The following is a 24,190-nucleotide window of genomic DNA, read 5'->3' on the forward strand; positions in this document are numbered from 1 at the left end:
TCAACAATGATATCCAACGCTGGATGAACCTACCACTATCCTACCAATATCCACAATCAAAATGACTATATTACCTAAATTAAACTACCTCTTCTCAAGGATTCCCATCCAACCTACACCTACCTGGTTTAAAACCTTCATCATCTCTAAATTCTACTGGAAAAATTAACCACCCAGAATCAAATTAACCACATTACAAAATTAAAGAACTCAGGGAGGCCTAGAAGCTCCAAACTTCCAACAATACCTCTCTGCAAACAAATTAAAGTACATTATTAAATGGATAAAACCAAATCAAACTGATGGAATATTGAGAAAAGTAGAACAAACATAAATTATTGAAATACAAATCTCAGACTTACCATTTATTAGCACAACAATCAATCGGAAAATTCACAAGAACACAAACACTAGACGTGCACCCACTAAATACTCACCCATATGGTACAACCCCGACCTCCCCGCCACCAAAATAAACCCAAAACTACAAAAATGGAAAGAAAAAGGTATTACACATTTACACCACGTTCTACACAACAATAACTCAGGTACTTTCTCACATCTAACCCAGAAATATAGCATTGAGAGGAACCAGTTTTTGGAATATCTCCAACTTAGATCTATGTTAAAGTCAAAAATAAAAGATTACGCAATACTAGAACTTAGCCCACCAATTTCAGAATTCCTTAATATCTCTTCTTCAGACAAAATTCTATCAAAAATATATAGACTTTTATTCAAATTAGACCAAACAGTCGCTATCCCAATAAAAAATGGGAAGAAGATATCTTAATTACCCCCAATGCTGATTTCTGGACAAACATTATGAAAAACACATTCACCATGACTAACAATACTAACCTCCACCTTATACAATATAAAGTAATTCACAGGGTACACTACACTAAGCAAAAGTTACATAAAATGGGACAAGAAGATTCAGAAATCTGCATACACTGCTCACTAAACACTCCAGACAATTACATACATGCTCTATGGTACTGCCCACCAATCAAACACTTCTGGCAGCTTGTTATAACTCGGCTAACTCCACTATTTAAACAGCCAATCTCTCCATCCCCATCACTCTGCCTGCTTGGTGACACATGAACCACAAACCTAAACCAGGAGGAAAGCAGAGCACTTTTGGTGGTGCTAACCATCGCCAAAAAAACAATTCTCACTCACATATAGAAATGGAAAAAATATCTGCATCTCTCAAAAACAGAACTCATGAACACATAAAAACCTGGTCAGCATTAAACAACCTCCTACATCAGTGACTCCATCAGTCTTTAACAGATAACCTACACACATCCATTATATATCTATAACCACATCATCCATAATCCATATATCATCACTACATGAATGTTCCTACACACACACACACATGTACACAGTCACATAATCTATTTAACATTTAACATTGTGGCGGACAAAAAAAAAAAAATGTTAGGAATCAAAAGCAAAAATTGTATGTTACAAATTCAAATAAGAAAAACTATATAGCAAATATATATTTTTAAATATACTTGGTTACTTTATTATCCTTTGCAGTTATTTGAAAATTATTTCAGTTTGGATTTTGCCAGTCTTTGTTTTTATTTTTGTGAATTTTCTGTGGATTTTTTTTTATTTTTCTGTTAAAGACTTTTGCTTCTGGAATCTCTCCTATGCTTTTGCTTTAGTTTTTTGCTTCTGAGGTTTGTCACACTTTTCACAGGTGGGCGGGGCTAAGAAGGCGGCCCCTTGAATCTCCATTGATCATCTGGTTCTGGACTGACGGGTTCCCTGAACCCTCCTCTGAGACTGACCACTCCCACCCCGCCAGTTTCAAGCGTCCTTCCAAAAACGGAGAGCGAACAGCTTCCAGTGCACAGCAGCAGCAGCAGATACTTTTACAATTAAATTTCATACAAACGTTCTGTTCAATGTTATACTATGTTATATTATTCTCTGTTTCACTCCATTAAAAAGCTCACATTAGTGAGATGTGCTAAATATTCATGCACAAAGTATGATAGTTACCTACTCAGTGAGTTAGTGAGTTAGATAGTTACCCACTCAGTGAGCTAGTGAGTTACCTAGCCAGTGAGCTAGTGAGTTAGCTAGTTACCTACTTTGTGCATGAAAATTTTGCACGCTAATGTGAGCTTTTTAATGGAGTGAAACAGAGAATAATATAACATTATATAACATTAAACAGAACGTTTGTATGAAATTTAACTGTAAACACAATCCGCTGCTGCTGCTATGCAGTGGAAGCTTTTCCCTCTCCGTTTTTGGAAGGATGCTTGAAATTGGAGGGGTGGGCGTGGTCAGTCCAGAACCAGCTGGCCAATGGAGATTCAAGGCCTTCTTCTAAGCCCCGCCCACCTGTGAAAAAAACTGAAGCAGAAGCAAGGGAGAGATTCCAGAAGCAAAAGTCTTTAACAGCAAAATCCAAAAAACTCCACAAAAAATTCACAAAAACACAAAAATGAAAGCAAAGACTGGCCAAATCCAAACTGAAATAAAGTAACCAAGTATATTTAAATATATATATTTGCTATATATTTTTTCTCTTTTGAATTTGCAACATATAATTTTTGCTTTTGATTCTTAACATTTTGATTGTGGATTTTATTTTTTGTGTAAAACTTTTTGCAAAAACGGAGCGAGAGAGAGAGAGAGAGAGAGAGAGAGAGAAACAAATGGAGAGAGACAAACACAAACAGAGAAATGGAGAGAGAGCATCAAAGCTCTCTATCCAGGTCTGAGCTGGAAGTCTGAACCGGATTGTTACAGCTGGACACCGCATTAAAGCGCTTCAGTCGTTAAACCAGAAAAGAAATCTGCATGTTGGGTGGAGGCGGGGCAGATTACGGCAGAAGTTGGGGTCAAACTTGGTGCCGAAATAAAACTTGGGTTAAAAAAATAGTAACGCGTTACTGATTCCAACTTAACAGAGTATGTTAATGATTTAATGCCGACATCCCTAATAATTACAAATGAAAAATCACAGAAACACTGACCTGAGAATCTGCAGTTTACATTGTGAACTCTTCAGTCCAGCAGAGAGCAGCTCCACTCCTGAATCCTGCAGGTCGTTGTTACTGAGGTCCAGCTCTTTCAGGGAGGAGTTTTCCAGGTATATAACTGATTCCAGATTTTCACACGTCTTTACTCCAAGATTACATGAAGCTAGTCTAAAAATCAAGAATAAACAAATGATTTCACAATAAACCCAAAGAAGAATATTTTAATGGATTGACAAAGAATAGCTGGTGTTTCTTTATACTGAAACAGTTAACATGCAGAAATCTCCACTTTATTTGTGATCAGCATGGGCATACAGTTCACCAAAAGCTCTGGGACAGATTATAATGAGTTAAAATAGAAAAGAAAATGTTTAACAAAACATAGAATTAGCAAGGCTTTTTGGAGTATGTGAATTTATTCTATTTTCCCAGTTAAACTCTGGAAAAACATTACACCTTCTCCCACATATATAAAGGTTAGAAATAAATACAGACACTTAAAATGTATGTTCTATATAAAATTTTTATGTTGTATTGCTAATCATCATTTCTCCAAAGCATATTGAGATGCAAGATGCAAGAGATGTGCATTTATTTTAACAAAAACATATAACTTTTTTAAGATTGTATTTAATCAGTCTAAGACAGAAACTTCATGTACTGTTTACATTAAAATGATGGTTTGATTATTATTACACACAAAGGAGAATGAATGCTTATATGTAACAATGTGAATAATGTAGATCCATCAGTGATTGAATGGAAACTGATTCTACACATCAGCAGTTTATTAAAAACTGTGTGAAGGCCTGAATAAAAATACTCACACAGCTCTTCTGGATATTTTAACTACTGGCAGCAGTCTCAGAAGACACTCCTCTGATGGATGATATTTACTGAGGTTAAACTCCTCCAGCTCTTCTTCTGAGTTCACCAACACAAACACCAGAGCTGACCACTGAGCAGGAGAGAACCTGGCCTGTTGAAGACGACGCTCACCACCTCCACTCAGGTATTTCTGCACTTCCTGCACTAGAGAATGATCATTCAGTTCATTCAGACAGTGGAACAGATTGATGGATTTCTCTGGAGATGAGTTCTCCTCAATCTTCTTCTTGATGTATTTGACTGTTTTTTTGTTGCTGTGAGAGATCCTCTCTGTCTGTGTCAGTACGACTCGTAATAGAGTCTGATTAGACTTCAGTGAGAGACCCAGGAGGAAACGAAGAAACAAGTCCAGGTGTCCACTCTCACTCTGTAAGGCTCTGTCTATGGCACTGCTGAGGAATTTAGTCATCGTTGACTTGCTGAAGATTGCAGATAGTTCAGTGTTTTGGTTTTTAGCGGTCTGCTGATTCAGAACGCTTCTGTCAATGAAGCAGAGAAATGCATATAAAGCAGCAAGAAACTCCTGAACGCTTAGATGTACAAAGCTGAAGACCTTCCCCAGGTGCAGCTCATGTTCCTCCCTGAAGATCTGGGTACACACTCCTGAGTACACTGACACTTCTTTAATATCGATACCACTCTCTCTTAGATCTTCCTCATAGAAGATCAGGTTTCCTTTCTCCAGCTGCTGGAATGCCAGTTTCCCCAGAGCCAGGATACTTGTTCTAGTTTGCTGAGGATCAATGTCACTTTTCCCACTGTACTTCTGTTTTTTGTGTTTGATCTGAAAGATCAGGAAGTGTGTGAACATCTGCGTCAGGGTTTTGGGAATTTCTCCACTCTCAGCTTCACTCAGCATTCTCTCTAGAACAGTGGCTGTAATCCAGCAGAAGACCGGTATGTGGCACATGATGTAGAGGCTTCTTGAAGACCTGATGTGTGTGAAGACTTTGTTGGCCAGGTCCTGATCTCTGATCCTCTTCCTGAAGTACTCCTGTTTCTGAGGGTCACTGAAACCCCGCACTTCTGTTACCTGGTCAAAACACTCAGTAGGGATCTGATTGGCGGCTGCTGGTCGAGAGGTGATCCAGAGGAGAGCAGAGGGAAGCAGATTCCCCTTGATGAGGTTCGTCAGCAGAACATCCACTGAGGTTAGCTCTTCTATATTCACCAAGTTCTCATTGTTCTGGAAATTCAGAGGCAGTCGACACTCATCCAGACCATCAAAAATTAACATGATCTTGTAGCTCTTATAATGTCTTGGTTTTAAATCTTGTGTTTCTGGGAAAAAGCTCTGAAGAAGATTCACCAGACTGAGCTTCTTCTCCTTCATCAGATTCAGCTCTCTAAAAGGAAGTGGAAATATGAAGAGAATATCCTGATTTACTTCTCCTTCAGACCAGTCCAGAATGAACTTCTGCACAGAAACTGTTTTTCCAATTCCAGCAACTCCATTAGTCAGTACAGTTCTGATGGGTCGTTTCTGTTCTGGTAATGGTTTAAATATGTCATTGCATTTGATTGGTTTTTCCTGTGTTGTTTTTTTCCTGGATGCAGCTTCAATCTGTTTTACCTCATGTTCCTGATTGACATCTCCTCCATCTCCCTCTGTGATATAGAGCTCTGTGTAGATCTCATTCAGAAGTGCTGACTTTACATGGCCTGAGATTCCTTCATTAAGTATCTGATATTTATCTCTCAGCTTGGATTTGAGCTTTCGTTGGCATGCTGGGGCCAATTCTGATAACAGAGGAAGAGAATAAGGAAAATGTAATCAGCTGTGATCTTCATAAAATACCCCTGTGTAGAACGACTTTGATAAAGTAGATAATTGTTAGGTTTAAGGATACATTTGATGCTGTGACACAATATCTTATAATTACAAAATCCAGATAACTATTGCTATTTATTCTAATTTGAAAAGCAGAACTCCACTGAGGAAATAAATTAGCACTAGTTGTTCACCATTCTCATGACCCAGAACTCTTACTGCTCTCTAGTGTGTTGGCGAGGTCTGCCTGATTCATGTTCCTCAGGATGTGCAGTGTGACCTTCAGCACCCCCTCTCTCTGATCATCATCCACCTCTCCCTCAGAGCATGCTGGGTAATCTGGATTTAGGAGATTTTCGAATTTGTTCAGCTCGTTCTTCACTAGAGAGAAAAACTTCTCCTGCAGCTCCTGATTAAGAACAAACAACATAGAATCAGTAAAACTGTTACAGTACAGAGAGAGATGATGACACTGATCTGAGGAGAAAAGGAGTTATAGATGCTCTGGTCTGTAAAATGATTTAAACGTCATGTTACTGAGCAGCATCTATTGCATTAATATCAACATTATTTAATATATAATACAGTTATAATACTCTATAAAACTGAAGGTGAATAAATTATGATTAGTATCAAAACTTTAAAGTAAAGTTACATTTATATGTAAAATAAATCAGGGAGATTCACATCATATATATGGTTCAGTACTAACCTTGAATATGTGGTCCAGTTTTTTTCTGGAAAAGTTTTTTTTCTTCTCACTGTGGATGAACAGAAAAGCCACACTGTAATCCACATTATTAAATCAGCTGAGCTAAAAAAACGTGTTTCAATAAAATATGGTAAGATCATTAATAAAATAAAGAATAGCAGCAAATAACAGATACAAAGAAAAGATTAATCTGTAATTAAAATAAAATGTAAATAAATGTATCAGGAATACCAGAACCAGGAGAGACACACGCTGATATGAGTCAAACAGTTTAAACAGTTTATTAACAAAAGGGACAAGCATATAAGGATAGTCTAAAGCAGGCAGGGTCAGTAACATAAAGCCAGCATAAACAAACAACATACCAGTAGAGAGGAGAAAGCAGGGTCGGTACACAGAGAAATAGACAGAAGTGGAATAAGCAGAAGGGTGGTCTAATAACAAGCAACAGAAAGCAACAAACAATAAACTGAGCAAGGCAAAAAGGGTAAACAGTAAAAGAGAAAGGGGTCAATAAACGATAAGGCAGAATAACAAAGAGATATGTGTTGTAGAAGAGCTAGGGAACCTAGATTCAATACTCAGCAACTAATAGCTGAAACTAAGGGGTATTTATACTCAAACATTCAGGTGAGCAATCAGTAGCTGTAGCTCAGCAGCTCAGCAGCAATGTGAATGTAATTAGAAAGAAAACAGCTAAAAGGTTTTCCAGAATTTCAATTAACAAAATATGTTTTAAAGTGTATTATAGTTAATTCTGAATACAAAACTGGTCTATGTATTGTACTAGAACACATTCTCCCATTACTGGATGTATGCACTCACCCCAGCAACTGAGATGATAAATATATGCACGACAGATTACAAAGTTTTATTCAATGCTATTAAAGAAACAATAAATGTCCTGTTTTCAATACACTGGAACATAGTTTTAGAAGCAATAATCCTAGCAAAAAAAAAAATTCCACCAGACACATAAAGCACTTTGTGGTTTGGCCACCAGATGCCGCTAATGTGCTCTGTGTCATAAAGCTTTGAGTGGAGAATATTTTTTGTACAGTTAGGAGAAACGATTCAGCGCTTATATAAGCTTTAGTTTACCATCAATAACATTTTAGATACGTTAGCAGAGCAATTTCAGCAGAATTAATTGTGTTTAATTTAGTATAAAAGAGGAGAGAACAGAGCACATGTACACACATGGACAAAATTGTTGGTACACCGCGGTTAATGAAAGAAAAACCCACAATGGTCACAGAAATAACTTGAATCTGACAAAAGTAATAATAAGTAAAAATGCTTTGAAAATGAACATATGAAAGTCAGATATTGCTTTTAAGCCATGCTTTAACAGAAGTATATAAAATATATATAAAATCTCATGAAACAGGCCTGGACAGAAATGATGGTACCCTTAACTTAATATTTTGTTGCACAACCTTTTAAGGTAATCACTGCAATTAAACGATTCCAGCAGCTCTCAGCAGGTATTTTGGTTCACTCCTCATGAGTTAACTGCTCCTGCTGTCTCAGGTTTGAAAGAGCTTTTCCAGACGGCTCCATGTTTCAGCTCCTTCCAAAGATGCTCAATAGGATTTAGGTCAGGACTCATAGAAGCACTTCAGAATAGTCTAATGTTTTCCTCTTAGCCAATCGTGGGTGTTTCTATCTGTGTGTTTTGGGTCATTATCCTGTTGCAAGACCCATGACCTGCGACTGAGACCAAGCTTTCTGACACTGAGCAGCACATTTCTCTCTAGAATCTCTTGATAGTCTTGAGATTTCATTGTACCCTGAACAGATTTAAGACCCCCTGTACCAGATGCAGCAAAGCAGCTCCAGAACATAACAGAGCACCCTCCACCATACATCTGTAAACATAGAGCTGATGTGTCTTGACAAAAAGTTCCAGAAGCTTTGTGGCTTCTCAACATGTAGTTTGGCAATTTCCAATCTGGCTTTTTAATGTTTTGTTTTCAACAATGGTGTCCTCCTTGGTCGTCTCCCATTAAAGTTCACTTTGGCCCAAACAGTGATGGTGTGATCTGACACTGATGCTCCTTGAGCTTAAAGTTCACCTTTAATCTTTTTAGAAGTTTTTCTGGGCTCTTTTGTTACCTTTCGTATTATCCGTCTCTTTGATTTGTTATCAGTTTTCCTCCTGCGGAAGGGAAATTAGCTACAGTCCTGTGGATGTTAAATTCCTGAATAATATGTGAACTGTAGTCACAGGAACATCAAGCTGCTTAAAAATGGTTTTATAACCTTTAACTTTAACATGCCTTTAATTGAATTTAATTTTCTCCTGAAACAACTCTTTCCTTCACTTCCTCTGGTCCATGTTGAGTGTGGTACACACCACTTCACCAAACAGCATAGTGACTACCTGTAGCCCTATATATATAGACCCACTGATTGATTAGAAGATTTAGACACCTGTGATTCTAATTAGTGGACACACTTGATTTAACATGTGCCTTTAGTCACATTATTTTCAGAGGTACCATCATTTTTGTCCAGGCCTGTTTAATGAGTTTACTTTTTAAAACAATTATGTTGAAGCACAGTTTAAATGTCAGATTTAAACAGATAAATGTTCAAATTTCATTTATTTATTTTCATAGAATTTTTATTTAGTATTTCTTTTGTCACATTCAAGTTATTTCTGTGACCATTGTGGGTTTTTCATTCACGCTTCATTTTCCTCCAAATCTCTCTCCCCATGCTCTCTCTCTCACACACACACACACACACACACACACACACACACACACACACACACACACACAGCTGAAGACATGTTTCCTCTTTCCAGGCTGTTAAAGGTGGAATATGGAGCTACTCTAGAGTTTATTTCCTCCATTAAAGCTCTCAGTTAAAATCAGTTACTCAGCACATTAAAATATTCTCATTTATACTGACATTAACAATAAAACAAAGAATAATCTAGTCTGCCAGACACAACACACTGCACAATGATTGTTGTTCCTTCACAGAATATTGTTGTGATTAATACAATTAAAGATTTAATTTGATTGATATAACTTATATAAATATAATTTAGTTTTGCCAATCTAACACTGATGCTTTTATTCAAGAATATCTGGTAGGTCACATGGTGCACTGTTCAATATTTGAAGGTGTGAGTTTAATGTTTAAATATTAAATATATTGTTTGTTTTCATTAACATATTTATTAAGCAAATCTTACGATCATTTAAGAATTGCAGTTTATTACAATATAATACTTTTCTAAACATGTTTTTGAATAATGCAAAATGCTGTTTTTTTATCTGACAAAATTAAGAAAAATATTTAGATACTGATTGATTCATTACATACAGAAAAACTTGTGTGTGTGTGTGCGTGTGTGAGGGTGTGTGTGAGGGTGAGTGTGTGTGAGGGTGTGTGTTATGCTTTAAAAAGGTAAATTATAGTAAAAATCAGTGAATGATGTAAGTGATGTTTCACTCACTGTGGGTCAGAGGTCATATCTTCACTGCTGAAACCAGGAGGATGATCGATGGACCGGTCACTCTTCATAGAAACACAGCTGGGTTCTGGAGAAGCTCCTCTCTGGGTTTCAGTTCTGTTAACATTAAACACAGTGAAACTCCAGCATTTACACAGTGAAACTCCAACACACAGCACATCTTTAATAAAGATCAGGAACTGAAGAGCTTCACTCTCAGAACAGGGGTGGGTTTCCCGAAAACGATCAATCTTAGCGAATAACGAACGAACGAACGAATGACGTGTGTAAAGAACGAGCCAGTTCTGCGAGTGTTTCCCCAAAGAGCAACGTGAAATTTAACGAGGTTAAAGAACGTCTTTGTTGACTCCTCCCCCAAAACAGTGCACTCAATCGATCCACAAATATCGATTCAACACTGCCAATATGCAGTATTTATTCACTATTACACCCTAAAAACGTAGAAACGTGTTGTAATTAACAACATTATACTCCTAAAGATACATATGACTAAATAAATACTCGAAAATCTAATCTATTTTAAAACATTAAACTTTTTTTTTACATTTTTAAAACTATTATTGTTAATATATATTATATTAATAGATATTATACTAATATTATTATGGTAATATTGATAGTAATATTAATTTATTATTATTCTAATTATTAATATTATAAAAATAATCTAATAATACATGTGTGTGTGTGTGTATATATATATATATATATATATATATATATATATATATATATATATATATATATATATATATATATATATTACATTTTAAACCAACAGAAATATGTTTTGTACTTTATACTGTGAAGCTCCAGCTCATCCTAAATCACCATCTCAGTTGGGTTTAGGTCAGGGGATTTTGAAGGCCATGCACCTCTTTGTTTACTAAATAATTCCATTTGCGTCAATTAGTTTTCATGGTTTTAATAATAATCGACAATGTAAAAAAAAAAAAAAAACATGGAATGAGACGTGTCCAACTTTTGCGAGCTGACACACCCCAGAGTTTGCCCAGATGAACGGCCACAATGTTGGTTAGAAGCACCTAAATAAAGAATAATATTAAATATTACCTGCACATTCACCGATACCCTTTACAATACGTGTAGGTGTGAGTAAAGACACTGCAGACGTCCCTGCACCGCATACCAGGGATTTTCCCAATAGCATGGAAATATATTGTATTGTGCTGTAATTCCCGGGCTGGTGGGAAGTGTATATAAGTGTGTGTATGCCACATAACAGCCTGATTACAGAATCCACGGACTTGGTGACTTTGCAGCTTTGCTTAGACCGTGAGCATCCTCTGCAGGAATTGACTGATTGCATTTCTTTCAGCAATAATGTCAAGACTTCTACCATCGCTAATCTGGATTTTAATAATTTATTCGTGGGTTTGATTGAAGGCAGTATACACCCTGGACAGGATGCCAATCCATCACATGGCAGACAGACACAGACAGACACACAGACACATTCACTCACACACTCACACCTAAGGGGCAATTTTTATCCGACATCTAATTAGCCTGAACTAATTTCTTTGGACTGTGGGAGGAAACCGGAGCACCCGCAGACACGGGAAATAATATAATATAATATAATATAATATAATATAATATAATATAATATAATATAATATAATATAATATAATAATATTAATAATTATATAGTAATATAATTGATTATAATTAATAGTAACATAATATAATTGCTTCAAACACGGAAATTATCATTTTTCTTCCTCAAAATTGGCGGTCCCTGGTGTTTAAGGTGCTGAACTGCAAGTCGAGATCCCTTAAAGAAGCTCTTTAAGAATAACGTAAGAATAACTAAAGTAGTACTTTAGTTACGCACTGGTTTGGAAAACACTCTTTAATTAACGATCAATCTTAAGTACGAGTTAACGAAGTTCTTAGCGTTACGAAGCTTTCGGGAAACCCACCCCAGAACAGTAGTTTAGTGCAGTGATGTACCGAGACCCAGAGCTTCCTCCTCCACTGCTGAAGAATGAAGAAATCCACATGAACCAATCACTCTTCATAGACACTCCACTGGGGGCTGGAGATGCTGCTCTCTTCTCCCTGTAAACAGATCTTCATGATGATCCATGATGAGAGTAAAGTGTGGAGTAATGTGTTCCTTTACTAAAACTTATTCACAGGTTCCAGACTAACTTCTTCATAACCGTCCCAGAAGAGTCCCGAAGCTTTCTGTCAGCTGCCCCAAACTGAAAAACGCTCGTCTAATAAATATACATATTTTAATTTCTTTAACAATACTGTTGAATATATTTGTGTTTGTTATGATGTAACAATGTCATCACCTGATTAGATCATATTTAATATATGTATTTTATAGATCTGTGTCTAGTTAATAACATGTATTGGTAAGAGCTACACAATTACACAATTATACTGTATTATAAACTAAAAGGTATATTTTTTATACTGAACTCTAACAGAGATACAGATCAGAACAGAATAGAACAAGTCTTTCTGTGAGAAGCTTCATTCCACAGCTTTAATAACAAACCCAATCACTTCCATCTGATCTATATAAATGCAGCACATCAGGATTTCCTCATTTCTAATGCTAATGTAAACCCAGACAGCGTGTGGTAAAATCCGAGACGGATCCTCACAATGGATCTGGTTCAGAGTTCACTTTCACTAGAGACAAATCCGATCCAGATTTTGAGCAAATCGTCACATTTATGTTAAAATATATGGACCATATTTTTGAACATAAATGTGCAACCACCCCATACCATAGCAACCACCTAGCAACAGCATAAAATCACTACAGCAACCACCTAATACTGTTACTGTGCCAGAAGGAAACATATTATTAATATTAACTATTAGATATTAAAGGCAGATATGTACTTTAAATACAGATTAGAATCACATTCTACTATAAGAATAACTGGCTGGTTTGTTAAGTGTTTCACTGTGTTTAAATACAGCACAGGGTTCTGACTCTGGTCCAGGAGAAACTCTTTTCTCAATATTTTAAAACTGTAAAATATGCAGATCACAGCTCCAGGATTAGAGCTGAAACCATTACAATACAAAACTACTTTACATATTAAACCCATCACTTAATTTACTCACTTTAGGACAGGAGGTCCTCCTCCACTGCTGGAGTTCTGAAGATCCATCATTTACTCTTCTTCATTCACACACAGCTGAACACTGCCGACACCGACCCCTGAGAACAGATCAGCCGTTACAATAAAACCTTTATTCTTACAATAATGACATTATCATCAGAACTGCATTAAACAAAACCTGATAAAATAACAAAACAAAACAAACAGAGAACGATACATAACAGTGTGATTTACCCTCATTACACATTATTCTACAGATTACAGAAACATTTACTGTTATTATAATTATTATAATTAATTAATTAATTATAATTTATTATATTATAATAATATAATATTAATTATTATAATTTATTAGTAGTAATATTACTGCATTACACAACATTATAAATATACACACTGTTCTATTATTATTAATAATATTATTATTATGTTACTGAATCAGAATAGAGAGATTATTTAAGTATAATATAAAACAGCAGGATTAAAAACAACCACGTGATCTCGAGCTCCGTTGCTGCCCCACTGGTTGAACAGCGCTACTGCATATAAACACGCCTTTATAGCAGCTCCGTGTTTTTATCTCCCCAACAGATCAAAGCCCACATTAAGCAGTAATGCGCTTTAAACAGCATAAACTACACTGTGATCAATAAATATCAATATATATCTGCGCATTTCTCTTCAGTTTACAGCATTATTGATCTGTTACAGCTGATTGTTCTCCAGCCGGTCTGATCTAGACCAGGTCCAGGTCTGATCCAGGCCCGGTTCAGATCTCCATGCTGATCCTGGTTGTTCCAGTGGAATCGGACACTGAGCTGATCTTAAAGAACCGGTTCTGGATCTGAGGAACCTTTAGAACCGGTTCTGATTTTAAGCTACACGGTTCTGTTCTACATTCTCTTAAATTCTGAACTTACCGAGTGAATCCGGACTTCTGTCCTCTTCTAATGAAGGAGACTGAACTTACTTTCACTCTCTCCTTCACTGCGTCAAACCTCTCTCACTCTAAGCCCCGCCCCCTTGCTCTCTCACAGCGAATAGGCGCTGGGTGGGCGGAGCTATTGTTCGTTTTTGGCTATTGTCTGCCAATGATATCAAAGGGCTGAATGGAATGTTTGAATCCCCGCACTGCGCATGCTCTGACCCACATTTTATAACGTTTTCATGAGTTTTTCAGTTTGATGATTCTGTTTTCTTTGACCGCATTAAACAGCCTGAGCTCACTGTCATTATTTATTTAAGGGTTACATAAAGTAAATGACAATTAAACAAATAAAAAACAAATAAAATAAATAAACAATTTATAAACAAACTAAAGAAAATTTGTTTCTAATCACCTCTTTTACCTCAACTTCACACTGATACAGTGATTTACATCACTAAATCATTTCATTTACCTCTTAAATATAATTATTTTAAAATAAAAAAACAGTTGGTATTTTATGTTCTCTGATGTGACTATACTTCACATGTGTACACTGTGATAATAATGCTGGGAGAAAGGAGCACTGTCTCCATCTAGTGTCTTTGAGATGTTCTGCATTTTATATAAGGGTGGTTGACATGACATGGTCTTTTTTTTTTTGGTCCAGTGTGTCAAATATATGTAAATTATAGAAACATATGTCAAAAACTGTGGTGATATTGTTCAGAAATTGCTGATTTACATACCTGTCAAGTTTTAGATTTAAAAATAAGGGATATTTTCCTCTGTCCACTTAAAGCCGTCCCACCAGCCCAACGAAGGTTCAGTATCCCTTACATTTTAAGACAGGTTTAAAAAAAATCTAAAATAACCACATGTGAAACACTTACACTACAACTTGATTATCAGAATCTGAAATGTTGTGGACATTCCTACATATGTCATTCTTTTAATACAGCCAAATTAAAAACCCTTTTCTAGATATAAAAAAAAGTTAAGATTTCATGTCTTTTTTGGCATAATGCACTCTTTTATATGATATATATTTTTTATTTAATGGATTTAAAATTGAACAAAGGGTGCACAAATTCTGCAAAATGACTGTTGGTGACCTAAAAATAGTATCATGAGCTTTTACTAAAAGGACATGGACCAGATAGGTTCCATCAGTAAAAATTAGTCCTAAGGGGCCTACACAATTAATAATCTTTAATTAATACTTCTTTCTTTTGATCACTCCACCCCTGATCAGTTCAGTTCATTTCTTTCCTCTCCACATTTCTAGTTAAACTGAGTCACAAACTTTAATTTTTTTATTTTAAGAGGTTTAATCTGTGTGTTTTATTTCGGAGACGAGTATTTTTAAGCCGCTATCAGAAAATTTTCATCATAGTTTCCATGATAAGCCTACCGTTACCTTTCTTTTAGAAAAATCGCTGTATATCCAGATATGTTTTAACATCAGCTGCTCCAACGAGCTGCCTGAACTCACAGCGACGGGGGGCTTCCCCACACTGACTCTCCTTTGCAAGCTGATTGGCTGTTTCTCCTGAAAGTCGGGACTTTCTCCTTGAACCGGCTCCACGATTGGTTAAGAGACACAGAGCGGTCAGTGCCCTGTCTCCTCAATAATATATATATTTTTATTTAAATATAATACGGGAAATTTTACGCGAATTTCTTTTTAATAAAAACAAGTAAATGAGGACTTCCAGTTGGACATGATAGGAGTCGCAGGGTGAGTGGTGAGCTCCTGGTCTAACTGGAGGATAAAACCCTCACTATCCAGCTGCTCACCAACGTCAATAGAAATTTATTTCAGGTTGAATGTTGGTCATGAAGTCAGATTAAAAAAATTACGTCAGGATAAAATCTAAAACTGTTACGTACCTGCACTCTTAAAAATTCAACTTTAACTCAGAATAACTTGATGGATGAGTGGAGCAAAAACCGAGGCCGATAGGAGGAATAAAACAAGATTATCCTCTGAGTTCTGCCCTTTACGTTCTAGCCATAATGATGAAAGAATACAAGGTATTAAAAGAGGAGATTATTTAGTTAAAATCACAGTTTATGCAGATGATATTACAGTTTTTATTAAAACAAAAAAAGACTTAGACATTATAATGGAATATTATACATTTTATGAAAAAGTTTCTGGTGCAAAGCTTAATATGGCTAAATCTGAATGTGTGTGGATTGGGGATCAAAGAAAGAAGTTCAGAGCTGATGTTCCAGATAAAGAGCAAATAAAAATGTTAGGTGTGTATTTTAATAATGGTGACTGTGTGGACAGTAAGTGGAAATAAAAAAGAGGAAGTAGTTTCTGAAGAAATTAAATCCCTCTAACAACACGTCCAACGATCAGTCACCCAAACCGAGTTCAACCAGACGCAGTGGAGGAACCAGGTCCAAGTGAAGCTCTCTACAATGGAAGTGAAAGAGTAGAGGATGGAAATGAGTCATCATGAAGATTTAAGTAGCAGCGGAAGCAGCAGCAGCAGCAGAGAGACAGACGGAGGAAATCCGAACACCAGCACCTCGTCTGAAGGAGACAGCAGCGAGGAGTACGAGTCTGCAGCAGCCGAAACACAAGCAAACCAAGTTCCTCCTCCTTCTTCATCACCTCTTCTTCCATCTATGACCAGATCTACCACCATACATACGCACAGGGGCTGCTGCATCCAACAAAAAGAAACGGAAAAGAAAACCTAAAAAAGGAGGTTAGAAGCAGAATGAACAGTACACTAAGAAAAAGTAAAATAAATAAACATTTCTTTATCTCCTCTGTCTGACTTAATATTGCACTATGCAATGTTGGGGGATTCAGTCTAAAAAGAACAGGAATGAGAAATTAAGTATATTTTTGGTGTGTTGTGTTTACAGGAAACGAAACTGAATACATATGAAGATATAGAAAATACAAAAAAGTGGGATAATGGTTATTCCTTCTTTTCTATTGGAGAATGTAAAGCTGATGGAATTGATTTATTATTCTATAATCAATTGTTTGAAATAATTAATTACAGATAATTGATTCCCGGAAGGTTAATCTATATTGATTTTTTTATAATAACTAGAATAGAATTTATAATTCATAATGTTTACACAGCTCAAGATCGAGTTATTAAAATGTTACTGTTTAGAGAATTTAATATCATGCAGAGCCTACAGCGACCGCTTCATCAGATTCTGGATCAGGAGAAGCACCCAGCCGTGATCATGTCTGTGAGCTCCTCTTTCAGTCTTCAGTCTCATTACTTTGTAAGATATCTACTACTTCATAAGTCTGTCTAATCGAAGAGAGTTTGAGATCTGCTTTAATGCAGGAGAAAGCTCTCCATGTTCTCCCTCAACTTTACTCTACCAACCAACAAAACTGGAAAGATTTTTTTCCTCTACCAGCATGGATGTAAAGACACTTGTAAAATTCTGGACTGGACACATCTCTGATTATGACACTTTTATATTTAAAACATTGCTGTGATATTCTGAAGCCTGCAGTTAAACCAGTGGATAATCGTGGAACGTGGTATGAAGTATCAAGTGAAACTACGTAAAGATGCTGTAGATCATTTGGTTAAATGATTATTTTGATTTTGGTTATCACTGCCTTGTGTACGTTCACTCATTTGGAGGCGGAGCCTAACAGCAGTCTGTGTTTCTGTTCATTGTGGCTGCTGGAGTGAAGTGCGGATTAAACAAATAACCTGCGGTTCCTTTCTAAGACTAGAGTTGAATGAGACAACGCTGCCATTTGTACTTTGTGTTCAGACTAGAGGAAGAGCAAGTGTCTAAATCAGTCCAGAGTGGAGAAGCGGAAAAAATAAGTGTCTTAAGAGGAGCTTTATGAAGAGGGTGAAGAATCAAATTCAGATGGAAGTTCAGATGAAAGCGACTGGTCAAGCGAATCATCAGAAAGTGGAGAAATATGAAGGACGGGTCCCACAATCAAAAGAAAATGACGATAACTCCTTTATGCAGATGCAATTTTATGCTAATTTTCATGTGATTTGCACCAACTACACTCTAAATCATTGTATCTTAAGTTTTACATAGAGCACAATGATAAATCAGGGTTTAAACTGAACTGAAACAATAATTCACCTCCAGTCTTTTATTTCCATTATTTAAGTTCCGGTTGAGAACATCAAATGCTGACAAAAATGTAAAAAAAAAAAAAAAAAAAAACTGTTATTTTTGGATTTTACAGTGTGTGTATGGATGCTGGTGATATAAAATCAGTCATGTTCTACATTTCCTGATTCACCAGGGTCTTGAAAAACAAGGTGCAAAATTTGTAAAAGATACAAGGAAGCATTTCATTTTTTTTTATTACCTTATCAAAAATGTAAAAGTATACCCAAAACTTTCCTGACACCACATATTGGACATCAAAGTCTTTTAGAAAATAAAAATAGAATTTCTAAAAATCTTATCAAATCCTGTCTGTAGGTTTTCTCTGTAGTATTATGTGGTGACTTGTCTGAAAGACAGGGTTGCAGATAATACAGTTAATATTACAGGAGGAGGGAAATTACTGGGATAAGTATGAATAACATGGGCTACAAGATTCCTTTAGAGAACTTTTTCCTCTTTAGAGAGACTTTAATCATTTTGATTCTCGAGTTAAAACACGCATTGATAGAATATATGTTACTAAAGATATAAAAGTCCTAAATTATAGAACTGAACTCATGTAAAATTAAATCTGGGAATCAGAGAACAACGGGGGTTCTGGAAGGGAAACACACAGTGCCTAAAAATATTACTAAAAATCAGAAAAACTAAAGACGTGGAAGTTTAAACCCATTCTAATGCAAAATTATGGGATTAAAATGTTTCTGGTACATAAATGTGAAAAATTTAATTGTGAACAAAATGAATATTACAGTAAACTTACAGCAGAATATGTGGAAATTCAAAGCAAAAGAAATAAAACTATAGAAGATTAAGATAATCTTTTAAAATTAAAGTCAGAATTGTCTAAAATAAACAAACATTTTTAAATTTACCACTTTAAGCAGGTATGGATAATAGTTACTCAGGAAACACAGGAAATGTAATTAAACGGATAAATGATAAGAGAAATGAAAATTATTAAAGGGATTAGAGGTGAGCATGTGAATCAACAAAAAAAATCACAATTTTTATCAGACTGTCCAAAATTACAAGCAGGGGACCTCTCGTCAATATCAACCAATTACAAAGGAAGAAATTGTTGAAGTAAATAAGGATTTACATGATGGGAAAACTCCAGGACCAAACGGTTAACCTGCAAAATGTTATAGACCTGTATAAATAAAATTATTAGTTTATTACAAAATTATTTTTTTTATTTTAGCGAATAATTTCTTTATTTAGAGGGAATTTTTTTTTCATTTGAGCGAATAATTTCTTTATTTAGAGCAAATTATTTTTTTTATTTCAGCAAACGATTTCTTTATTTTGAGTGAATATTTTTTTTATTTGAGCGAATTATTTCTTTATTTTAATGAATGATTTTCTTTATTTAGAGCGAATGATTTTTTTTATTTGAGTGAATTATTGTTTTTAATTTGAGTGAACGATTTTTTTTTTTAAGTGAACTATTTCCTTATTTCTAGAGGATGAATTTTTAAATTCAAGTGAATGATTTCTTTATTTTGAATGAATGATTTTTTTATTTGAGGGAAAGATTTCTTTATTTAGAGCAAATATTTTTTTTATTTCAGCAACTGATTTCTTTATTTAAAGCAAATGATTTTCTTTATTTGAGCTAACAATTTGAGCTAACAATTTCTTCATTTTGAGCGAATTATTTTTTTTATTTGACCGAACAATTTCTTTATTTTAATGAATAACTTTTTTATTTAGAGCGAATTATTTTTTTTATTTGAGTGAATTATTGTTTTTAATTTGAGTGAACGATTTCTCTATTTAGAGCAAATGATTTTTTTTTATTTGAGCGAATTATTTCTTTATTAAGAGCGAATAATTTTTTTTTATTTCAGCAAACGATTTCTTTATTTAGAGCGAATGATTTTTTTAATTTGAGCGCACAATTTCTTTATTTTGAGCGAATCACTTTTATTTGAGCAAAAAATTTCATTATTTAGAGCGAATTATTTTATTTTATTTGAGCAAACAATTTCTTTATTGTAAGCAAATTATTTTTTTATTTTAGCGAACGATTTCTTTATTTAGAGCGAATGATTTCTTATTTTAATGAATGATTTTTTTTAATTTAGAGCGATTTTTTTTATTTGAGTGAATTATTGTTTTTAATTTGATTGAACGATTTCTTTATTTTAATGAATGATTTTTTTTATTTGAGCGAATTATTGTTTTTAATTTGAGTGAACTATTTTTTTATTTTAAGTGAATGATTTTTTTTTATTTGAGCGAATTATTGTTTTTCATTTGAGGAAAAGATTTCATTATTTAGAGTGAATAATTTTTTTTATTTGAGCGAAAGATTTCTTTATTTAGAGTGAACGATGTTTTTTATTTGAGTGAACAATTTCTTTATTTTGAGTGAATGATTTTTTTTATTTGAGTGAACGATTTCTTTATTTTAAGTGATTTTTTGAGTGAATGATTGTTTTTAATTTGAGTGAACGATTTCTTATTTTGAGTGAAAGATTTTTATGTGCACAATTTTTTTTTTTATCTCATGTGCACAAAAGCAGAATAAACACACGTCTGCAGTGCTGTTTATATCTGCTATAATGGCATTTAGGGTCACAAAAAAAATTGAACCGTTTACTTTGAGATTAAAGTCATAGTATTTTAAGGGAAAATTAGATTAATTACTTGGGCTGCCAGTTTAGAAAGGGAAAAGAGCATTTTCTGCTCATGATCTGTTACAGGGCTGCTGTGATTACCATCAATTATCTACATTTATAACCTGCTGATTATTAATGCTGTAGTGTTACAGTTATATAATACAGTGTCCAGATTTTGCTGTGTTGGCTTCTCTGTAGCCGAGCCTTTAACTCCTCTGCTGCTTCGCGGAGGTTATGCACTGTGTTTTAGTTTGGTTTCTGTGTTTTATTTTATTTTTTTATCCATTGCGCCTCCCAGGTTCTGTACAGTATAGTTTAAAATCATAAAACATAACAGTTCTTTTTGTTTTTAGACAGAAAGGAAATGTCTGTCAGGGTTGCCAGAAAATAATCCTTAATTTGCAAATATTTTCTTGCATCTCTGCTACTCACCTCCCTTACTGTTTTTTGTGCATATTTTGTTATGAGCTATAAACTGTATTTTATAATGATATACCCACAAAATGACAGTAATTATGTGTACAAATGACAGATAATCATGTTACTTTTTAAAAGTAAAGATTAATTCTTATTTCACAGTTTGTGTTTTGGCAATACTGGTAGCTATAAACATATATAATCTATGCATTTCACCCCTACAGAAATTGTTTAAAAAATGATGTGATTCATTCTTATTCTAGTAATTTTAACGTAATTTCTCTTAGAAAATATTTATAGGGATTGCCCGCAGTGGAGAAAACTGTGCAATAAAAACAACTACATATGATGTCAAATAATTGATTATATTATATATTAGAATGCAATATTGTGCACGCTCATTATAATCTGCTTTACTTTGCAAAACTCCAGTTCCAATAAAAGTGGGATAATGTGTAAAATTATTAAAAGGTAAATGTAATGATTTATAAATACTAAAGACCCTTTTTTATTCTTATTAAAGCAGAAAACACATTTTAATATTTAAAAGAGTTTAAGAAAAGGGGTTAAGAAAAGAAAGAGTAAAGGAAAAATAAGCGGCACTAATGAAAACAGCTGCAACAGCAGTGATTTACACACAAATCATAAAACTCCACCTTTATAGAAACAAATTAAGAACAAAGCTTCACCAATCTGCCAAAAATTATGGAACAATTTTATAAAAATATTACATTTTAGAAACGTATTAAAGGTAAAATAGTGAAATCTGGTGAAGCATGAACTGCAAATACCAGCAGAGGGAGACACAGAAACAAAACACCTTCAGTGTTCAGAATGTCATGGTGGGGTACAGAACACAGACACTCGCGGATCCAGTTAAGATGTTTATTAAAACCCCACAGGGTGTACAAAAGTCAAACAGCAAAGAGTAAATAACGCCAGCAAACAGATACCTGGAGGCAAAGACCATACCAGAGTCGAAAGGCAGTCCAATGTTCATACACGAGGCAGCCATGTCAGAGGTGATCCAAAAATCCAAAAACGGTAAACACTCCATAGTAGTGGGACAAGTGAGTGGATCAACTTGATGAAAAGGCTCAGGCCTTCTACAGACAACATTTCATCGATCAAAGCAGCAATGCAGAAAACCTTCACCTGGCGCAGATCATGGATAGCCAAACATTCCCCCTCCCTGTCTGAAATCTTTGAGGAATACCTACACTTCTTGGATATGCCAACTCTGGTAGGTACATTACATTTTGCTTTTTCATTAGGGCTCACTGTCAGTTTTATGCCATGTGTAATGTAAATAACTTGATAATATTGTTAAGGGTTATTATATAACACCGTTTAGCTGAAAAACATGTGCACTCATGGAGGTGATATGAATTTCTCAGTCAGTTAATTTATGATAAAAGTGAAAAAAGGTCTGTGGCCTGTTTGGAACTCAGTTTGGCAATTTGGGTGTTATAGCTGGTATTATGTACCTAAATTAAAATGTCTCGTTTTTTTGTTTCTTAAAAGCTTGATACAGAGTTTGGTAAAATGTTTGAGGGAAAAGGAGATTTGTTCTTAAGAAGATGGGAGGCTACCATCATTCCCAAGTTGAAGGCAATTGCCATCATGGAGACAGGTGATCTTGCATCTCTTAAGGACATGGAAAACCAGAATGAAGGTATATATTTTCAAATATAACTCTCATTAGATTTCACATATAATGCTACAGCCTCTGTGTAATCTTATTTTATTTGTGTCTGTGTCTCATTTTCAGATTAGAAGTGTTACATTATGCTTGTAGTCCTTACACATCTTCTGCCACCAGTCGCAATGAGTCGCTGTTGAGTGAAGTTTGCATTAACATTCCTTGTTGATTTTGTTCCAGTAAGTCCATCTATCGATTTGTCTATCTAGAATAATTTTATTATAAGATACATTTTGCCTTTTTTAGTAAACAAATAAATCATAAAGGACATTGAAGGTGGCTGATTTAGTTTAATCAAGTGTGACAGTATGTAATTGTGTACATGCTTATTAACTGGAGTAACATAAAATTTAGAAACTGTTAAATCGGTCGTTTGTATTTTTAGTAAATGTTTGCAGTAACAACTGATTAAACTCAAATTTTGGTTTCTTTTGTTTGGTTACATTTTAGGCTGGAAGCAGCATTGCTTCTCTTTGTGATGTCTGTCCTTCACAGACCCACCAGCCCCAGCTAATCTGTGTTGGAAATCTGAGGGCTGCCGCAAAGCAACATGTCATCATTGGAAAGAGTGACCGAATCACTGTTCCCCTTGAAGAAGGACTGACATCTGCTGTGGACAAGCTATTTAAGCTCTACTGGGTGTGTAACCTGGCCTATCCATGTCAGCTAAGCTCCATGTTCTGCTTCTTTGAACACATCTATGACATGCCTCTCTCAACTAGCCGGAAAGCTAAGGTACTGAAGCTCATTTCGAAGGTTAAAGCATCACAATTCACAGCATAATGTACCCTTGTCCAGAATGTCGACAGTCACAATTCACAGAAGTAAAGAAGCTAATTTGGCATCTTCATGAAATACATGCATTGTCAAAGGGACTGAACTTCATTCTTATTTGCAGCCAGGATGGTTGTCCAAGGACTTACCACAACATCAAATCATTTACTAAGCATCTTTACAGAGATCGCCAGTTAACATGTACCACCGTGCACTATTTGTTACTTCACATACTGTACTTGGCCTAACATATAGAACAGGTGGTGTGCTGCCACTTAAAACCAAACACTGTGGAGAATGTTTGTTTGGTGAGATAATTCACATCATACCACGGGCTGATGCTGAGTCCTTTTTGATGTTTATCTGGATTCTTTCAATTGAGTACTTTGATGAGCATTTTTATGCATATGTCAAGCGAACCAATGACTATGAAATGATCAGCTTAGATGATGCTTCAGATGTTAGGCCTCTTGATGTACTAGCCATTTACAACACAGACAAGCTGTACTTGAATCCAAGATCCAAATTGTTTAGCCTCACGTTTTGTAGTTCTGTTTTTATAAAAAGGGAATTTTATTTCTGTACTGATGTTCAA

At 35.1% G+C, this 24,190-nt stretch overlaps 3 protein-coding genes and 1 long non-coding RNA gene across 8 annotated transcripts in view; 2 read left to right on the top strand and 2 right to left on the bottom strand.

Moving 5' to 3' along the window:
- LOC125801167 (zinc finger protein 484-like) overlaps positions 1-24,190 on the top strand; it is a 634,928-nt gene that overhangs the window by 541,966 nt on the left and 68,772 nt on the right. The window lies entirely within an intron of this gene.
- The window catches only part of LOC111188977 (NACHT, LRR and PYD domains-containing protein 12), a 900,554-nt gene that overhangs the window by 335,003 nt on the left and 541,361 nt on the right, over positions 1-24,190 (bottom strand). For all 3 annotated transcript variants that reach the window (XM_049476912.1, XM_049476914.1, XM_049476913.1), the window contains exon 11: positions 3,018-3,191. In XM_049476912.1, coding sequence (XP_049332869.1) covers positions 3,018-3,191 — 174 coding nt within the window. The remainder of the gene's footprint in view (positions 1-3,017; positions 3,192-24,190) is intronic.
- The window catches only part of LOC111196387 (NACHT, LRR and PYD domains-containing protein 12-like), a 798,826-nt gene that overhangs the window by 166,676 nt on the left and 607,960 nt on the right, over positions 1-24,190 (top strand). The gene's annotated exons all lie outside the window — the stretch shown is intronic.
- LOC125801623 (uncharacterized) overlaps positions 9,905-24,190 on the bottom strand; it is a 71,242-nt gene continuing 56,956 nt past the window's right edge. The window contains exon 2 of the long non-coding RNA XR_007438830.1: positions 9,905-10,117. This is a non-coding gene — a long non-coding RNA (uncharacterized LOC125801623). The remainder of the gene's footprint in view (positions 10,118-24,190) is intronic.

Source organism: Astyanax mexicanus, chromosome 4 (genome assembly GCF_023375975.1).
Source record: "Astyanax mexicanus isolate ESR-SI-001 chromosome 4, AstMex3_surface, whole genome shotgun sequence".
NCBI classification, from domain to species: Eukaryota; Metazoa; Chordata; class Actinopteri; order Characiformes; family Acestrorhamphidae; genus Astyanax; species Astyanax mexicanus.